This window comes from Limulus polyphemus, unplaced genomic scaffold, assembly GCF_000517525.1.
Source record: "Limulus polyphemus unplaced genomic scaffold, Limulus_polyphemus-2.1.2 Scaffold2516, whole genome shotgun sequence".
Classification (NCBI taxonomy): Eukaryota; Metazoa; Arthropoda; class Merostomata; order Xiphosura; family Limulidae; genus Limulus; species Limulus polyphemus.
The window spans coordinates 58,913-65,879 of record NW_013668126.1 but is presented as its reverse complement, the minus strand read 5'-3'; the positions used below and the strand labels follow the sequence as shown (position 1 = coordinate 65,879).

At 31.5% G+C, this 6,967-nt stretch overlaps 1 protein-coding gene across 1 annotated transcript in view; it reads left to right on the top strand.

Moving 5' to 3' along the window:
* The window catches only part of LOC106467176 (laminin subunit beta-1-like), a 103,200-nt gene that overhangs the window by 39,347 nt on the left and 56,886 nt on the right, over positions 1 to 6,967 (top strand). The window contains exons 3-7 of the mRNA XM_013927497.2: positions 1,784 to 2,021; positions 4,123 to 4,297; positions 4,925 to 5,053; positions 5,204 to 5,467; positions 6,235 to 6,355. Coding sequence (XP_013782951.1) covers positions 1,784 to 2,021; positions 4,123 to 4,297; positions 4,925 to 5,053; positions 5,204 to 5,467; positions 6,235 to 6,355 — 927 coding nt within the window. The remainder of the gene's footprint in view (positions 1 to 1,783; positions 2,022 to 4,122; positions 4,298 to 4,924; positions 5,054 to 5,203; positions 5,468 to 6,234; positions 6,356 to 6,967) is intronic.

The following is a 6,967-nucleotide window of genomic DNA, read 5'->3' as shown; positions in this document are numbered from 1 at the left end:
CAGGGTACAGGATACTTCTAGAAATGTGGCGTGACACTAGTCATGTGACCTCGCTGACGCAACAGTATATATATATATGTGTGTGTGTGTATGTAACGAAAGTGTTAGGCTATCTCATTATAATTGAGCATGCGATGTATACGTCCAAAACTCGGATCTCGGAAACTACCGCACCGATCATAACTGGGTAATATTTTTATAACTAGGCAATATATTTATAGCAGAGCAATAAATAAAATAATTAAAATTTCCACAAAAATTATGTTTCAGATTTAATCAATAAAAACTACAAACAAAAAGGAGTACGTTTCAAATATAAAACAATCACAAAACAAACTTAAATTTTTTTTTTGTTTTTCTGTAATGAAAATCTCACGAGTGTTGCAACAGAAAGGAAAAGCGCTTTCATTGATAACTGCGTCTACAAAGAAATACTTCAATAAAATCTATTTTGTGATGTAATGCTGTGGTGATAGATCATTTTTAAACGAAAATTTCAATAAAACCCATTTTCTCATGGATGGTGAACGTTATTGAATGTCAAATATGAATATATTGTTGTAGAATTGTCGGAGAATTCCAGAAAAGGCAGCTGGCCCAATTGCCTTCCGCACGAACTAGCAGTTATTCCTGGCCGGAGAGCGTATATTTCTGTTACAAAATGCAACACTCGCATTGTAGTATGTGCTAAACACTGTGACATCTATCGGCCAAATTTATAAACATATTAAATACCAAATATTTCTATTACAAAACTATTAAAAAAATAATTGAAAACAAATAATGTTTTGTTAAATAGTATTTAATTATTTCTTCTTATAATGTAATCATTGAAGCTATTGGCACATAATCGTTGTAATACAAGAAATAAACGACCTTATAACACCAAAAAGCTTTTGTACTGTTAGTTATGGTTTGTGTTTTAGTGGAACGCTCCTGAAGAAGCTGTAAAGCTAAACTTTGAGTGTGCAATGGAAAACAAATAACAAATCTTGGTGTTTTAAGGTCGTTTATTTCTTGTAATAAAATGTCTTTTATACAACAATGTGCACTACAGAAATATAATAAGTCAATCGTTGTTTTGATAAGAGGTTTATACGATTACCTCCAAAATCAAACTAATAATTAGGCATTAATTTTATCATTGTTATTAAAAATAGTAACAACTAGACTTAGGTGATCCTAGAGATACGTGATAATGGCAACGATTGGTTTGTAAATTGAGTGATACTTTTAACAAAGAGAAATATTTTGATATTTAAGACACGAAACCAAAATTAGAGTGACACATTCATAAGACTTGGTATTTCTCATATTATACATCTTAGCAGCCATTTTCCAATGTAAAGAAATTTCTACGTATTACACTAAAGTCAACATTTTTTACGAATTTGGAATAATAATCATGAAACTATTACCTAATAACGTAGGCTGCAAAGAGTATTAATGTTACATATAATAGCTTTAAGTTGTGAAAATCTAACCAAACCAAATTTCCCATGTTGGTTGTTTAGATATGTGATGTCTGAATTGAGCGTTCAGGAGGATATTGTGAAACCAAAAATTTGTTGCCCACCTCTTTTTTTCTTCTTTTTCTTCTTCTTTCTGCATACATTATTTATTGAAAAAATTTGTTGTAGTTTTGGAAAAGGATTCATTACTTGAAATCTTTAAATTGTAATGTGATTGGTGGAAATTGTTTTTTAATAACTAAATAGTGGTTTGATGCAATTTCACTATATTCATGTGTACATAAGAATAATAATTGTTTTCTATTTAAAAGTTTATTCTCAGGGTCCACATGCATGTGATGAGTCAAGCTGTTACCCAGCCACAGGAAACCTGCTGATTGGAAGAGCAGACAAAATAAAGGCTTCCTCAACCTGTGGGTTAAACCATGTAGAACGTTATTGTATAGTTAGTCACCTAAAGGAAAGAAAAAAGTGTTTTTACTGTGATTCTAGACCTTCTAGGAAAAATGAACCACAATTATATCATGGAATAGAGAATATTGTTTCTAGGTAATATCCTATTTCCTAATTGGCATCTATTTTATAAGATTAATATAATTTGGCTTCTATGTTGTAGTGTATTTTACTTTAATTTTTATTTATTTATTTATATAAATCATACAATATCTTATCTTGAAATTGAGATAAAAATGAATTACTTAAAAAATGAAGAGTTAATAATAAAGTCAAAGAAAGAGTTGTAGTTTTTGGTTCTCTCTTGAGATGGTCTGCTGGTGGGACAGCGGTAAGTCTATAGATTTACAACACTAAAATCAGGTGTACGATTCTTCTTGGAGGACACAGCAGATAGCCCAATGTGGCTTTGCTATAAGAAAAACACACACACATGCCAAATTTAAGTGCTTAACCAACTGAGCTAAAGAATTAATCCACTAACCAGAACCATAGCGGGCTTAGTGTTCAGGCTGTGCCATGCGCAACTGCCCCTCCTGCCCTACCTTAGCTACAGCTCTGCCACTAACTATTGTTAGTGTTAAGGAACATTGTAATAATTTTAGCTACTGCGATTATAAAAGATTGAACAGAGAAGACAAGTTTAAAACAGGTGAAAGAATTTAAAAACAAAGAGAGAAAATAATAGTCCTTTTTTCTATGCCCTAACAGAGGGCAACCAAAAAGAAGAGTTTTTGTTTACTCAGTATGCCACAAAATTAATAAGCTCTTTTTTATTTGTTTAATTTGCTTTAATGCAAATATGTAAAATGGGCTATCTGCACTGTGTATGCTAAAGGGATAAAACCCCAAATTTTAGCATTATATGCTCTGAAAATTACCACTGAGCAGGGTTGCCAACTATCCCTAAGTTGATGTACTTTTGGTAAAAAAAAAAAGTCACATTTCAATACTGTCTGTAAACTTGTAAATACCAAAAAAGTGTTTTTTTATCATGTTAGTCAAAATAGGTCATTAAAAAAAGGCCGGTACTTGTCTGTATGCAAGTAACATCAAAATTGTGAGGTTGGCAATTCTGCAACTGGAGAGAACTCATTTGTTTAGTTTAGTACAGCTCTACAGTGTTTGATATTGTCAATGTTATGTTTGACTTTCAAAAATAGTATTTGTGAATTTCATGGCTCCACAAAAAACTCAGTTTCAGTTTAACTTATCTTGTTATATTTTCTGTGTGTGCAACTTTGATCTTATATCAAGGGTTCTGTCAATAATTTAAGAATGAAGACAGAACTAGCAGATTTTATGTTTTTTACCTGAGTATAATAATATATAGAAATCTGTCCACAATATTTCTTTTAGATAAGAAAAGGGGCAAAAGCTTATTATTTTTAGGTCTTGGGCTTATAATTTGTAATTTATACAAAGTCTGTTATAAAGAATGAAATGACACTCTTATCAGATGTTAGATTGTAAAGGTAAATTTAGTAAATTTACATATCAGTTTCTAACCTTTATACATTAACAGATAAAATGCTTTTTTTTATACTGGGTGTTAAATAGTGACAGAAATTTGGGGTAACATATTGATTGGTTAAATGTTTTTATTTTCTTAATTAGAGTCTAAACTTCATTTGATACTAAGAAAATGGCTTTGTTATTGGATGCAAGGTTGTAAATGTTGAGAAAACTTGTTAATTTAACTTGATTTCCTCCTTTTTGCTATCATCATCACTGGGTTATTCCTGTTGTTCCCTCACCACATTAGCTCTGACAGCCTGAACGTGTAAACCCCTAGGTCCAGTAGCATAGTCTTATGTTAAGAAATCTCATACAAAGTAAAAGTGTATCATTTTATGGTTTAAGCACGAATAAAAATGTTTACATATTCAATTTTAAATGTCAAATAAAGGGTTTAATTCTTTGGTCACACCACAAAACAAAATTTGCTTGTGCATAGTTACCTTAGATCCATCGAAGAGAGATTGACAGTAAGTATCCATGGTTTGGTTCCAACTCTAGGGAAAGATGAGAAAATTTGTTTTTGTGTTGAGTTAAGAAGTAGTAAGATACACAACCATGTTCATTATTTGAGAAAATGAATATAAGGTGATAGTTTTCCTGTATGAAAGACAAATATATTAATTAGAATACAATGTGTAATTCTAATACAGTAACGAAACTGTTATATCTCCTATAGAATAGGGAGAAAATGGACTGAATGGTGGCAAGCTGAAAATGGAGTACAAAATGTTACACTTCAGCTGGATCTGGAGGCAGAATTCCATTTTACTCATGTTATTATCACTTTTAAAACTTTTAGACCAGCAGCTATGCTTATTGAAAGGTCACATGATTTTGGACAATCATGGGAGGTGAGATAATATGAAGCCTTGATTTTTTTAAATTTTAGTTTGTGTGTTTATATACATATATGTAATTTTCTGGAGAGAGAGAAAAACAAACTAAACTGCAGCCACAAAACAAACATCCAAATCAGTTAAGTGTTATCAGTGAGTATTTGATGAGAGTCCATTAAATTATGAAAATGTATAGACATCTAACTTTTACATAGTTGGCTTAAACAATTTATGTTGCCTTTTAGTTCTGTTCTGTTTAGTTATCCACTTTCAGTCAGAAGTTATTAAATAGTGTTTGACCGAAATATCTTGTGACCTATATGCCTATACACTAAGTGGTTGTATAGGCATATAGCTTACTACCTGGTAAGCTGATCTGGTAACATAACTACCTCAGTGTTTGCAATCTATATATGACACTATTTTGTATAACTTTCTTTTATCATTTTGCTGACAGGTGTACCAGTATTTTGCATACGACTGTGACCTATATCTTGTGACCTATATGCCTATACACTAAGTGGTTGTATAGGCATATAGCTTACTACCTGGTAAGCTGATCTGGTAACATAACTACCTCAGTGTTTGCAATCTATGTATGACACTATTTTGTATAACTTTCTTTTATCATTTTGCTGACAGGTGTACCAGTATTTTGCATACGACTGTCATGAATCTTTTCCTGGCATTCCAACGCAACCAAGACAGAGAATTACTGATGTTATATGTGATTCATACTACTCTCGTGTAGAGCCATCCACAGGAGGAGAGGTATTTCTTTGTTTGAGTACTATTAGATACATGTAACTCTGTCATAGAAATCACTCGCTACTGAAAGTTGGGAAAGTGAGAAAGATCAGAATTATTATAAATAAATGTTTTTGATTAGATATAGATTTTATTTTATCTTTTCCATTGTAGGTAATTTTCAGAGTTCTTCCACCCCACATTCCAGTTGATGATCCTTACAGTCCTGAAGTACAAAACTTGCTTAAGATGACCAATCTGAGAATCAACTTCACAAAGCTTCATACCCTTGGTGATAACCTGTTGGACTCCCGAGAAGAGATCAAAGAAAAATACTACTATGCTATTTATGATATGGTTGTCAGAGGGAGTTGTTCATGTTATGGCCATGCTAGTAGATGCATAGAAGAAGGGGAACAAATATCAAGACCTGATATGGTAACTATATATCGGGTTACAGTATTTTAAGAAAAAAACGCTTTTTCATAGTGAACTTTAAAATGGTGCTCTGTAGTTCAGAGCTCACACATAGTTATGATTAATAGAATCATATATTTCACAAAGGAGTTGACTTTGTCATGCTGCTGATTTTATTCTAGAAATACAGAAAGCTCATTGATCTTTACTGTGATGATAGTATTAAATTTTCTTTGTTCATCAATGTGACATTTGCCATAAATTATGACACTTGGCAAAAGTTCAACTTATTATGTTCTAATACTGAATAATTTCAGCAAAGAAACTGTTACACTTAAAATTTGTGGTAAATATCATATAAACTGCAGATTGTTTTTTTCATGTTCTTCAGCTTTCTCTGAAATGCTGTTTTTTATATGCCTCAGATTTTGAATCTGAAATGGGAAAAATTAAGAAAATTTCTAATGCTTTGTTAACTTTTGTTGTTTAAACTGAAAATATCAGACAGTTATTGGCTATATATTTGTGAGTGTCAGTTATTAATCAAACCAAAACAAATGCTTTAAATGAATATTGTTTTTTAGTTTTCAAATTACTGAGTATGGTTTGCAATTTTAGCTTGGAACTTTAACTATATTGATTTAAAAAACAAAAAATTCTTATTTTAAGTATTATAATGTATAAGACTTTATACATATGTTTGTGAATATGGCACTAAACATACAAACAAATATGATACAGTATTTTGTATCTTCTATCATTATTATAGGCTTTTCTGTTAATAATAGGTCTTTGGAAAATGTGAATGCACTCATAATACAAAAGGACGAAACTGTGAACAATGTGAGGACTTCTATAATGACCAACCATGGAGACCTGCTGTAGGTCTGGAGACCAATGCCTGTAAAGGTGAAATATGTTGTGTTTTCTTTTATAGATTTATTAGTGTTAATAGTAGCCTCATTTATAATTAACAGGGACTATCTATGGTTATTGAACATTTGAGAAATTACTGGTTCTACAAGATCTGGTATAAACTATCAAATGTGAAAGGTTCAAGAAAGTTAGTACTAATTTATTTTTTGTGTTGGGTATTTGCTCCAACAAACTGAGATATGTATGAATATAATATAACATATTTTCTCTTTGGATTGATAACAAGCTGGACTAACAGTTTGTGTTTCTGGTCAGTAACATCTCTTTTAAAAATGTTTAAAATGTTCAACTTGCATGCTCCTTAGCTTTTAAAAATCTTTTTCACCTAACGTAGTTATTGTTTAGTTTCTTTACCTTTAAACCCCTGATCTGTTATGGGGTTTGGGAGTCTTGTGTAACTCATTTCAGTATATATGAATAGAGTCGTTTAAACATTTGTTTAACAACAAGTAAAAGCTTAGAATGGTCTATTCTTTCATTGGGGGTGTGTCTGTGAGCCAGACTAGTTTTCGAGAATTCCACTCGTCATCAGTGACCCAGTGTCGGCTAATAATATGAAGAATTAAATTGTGGCGAAATGCTACA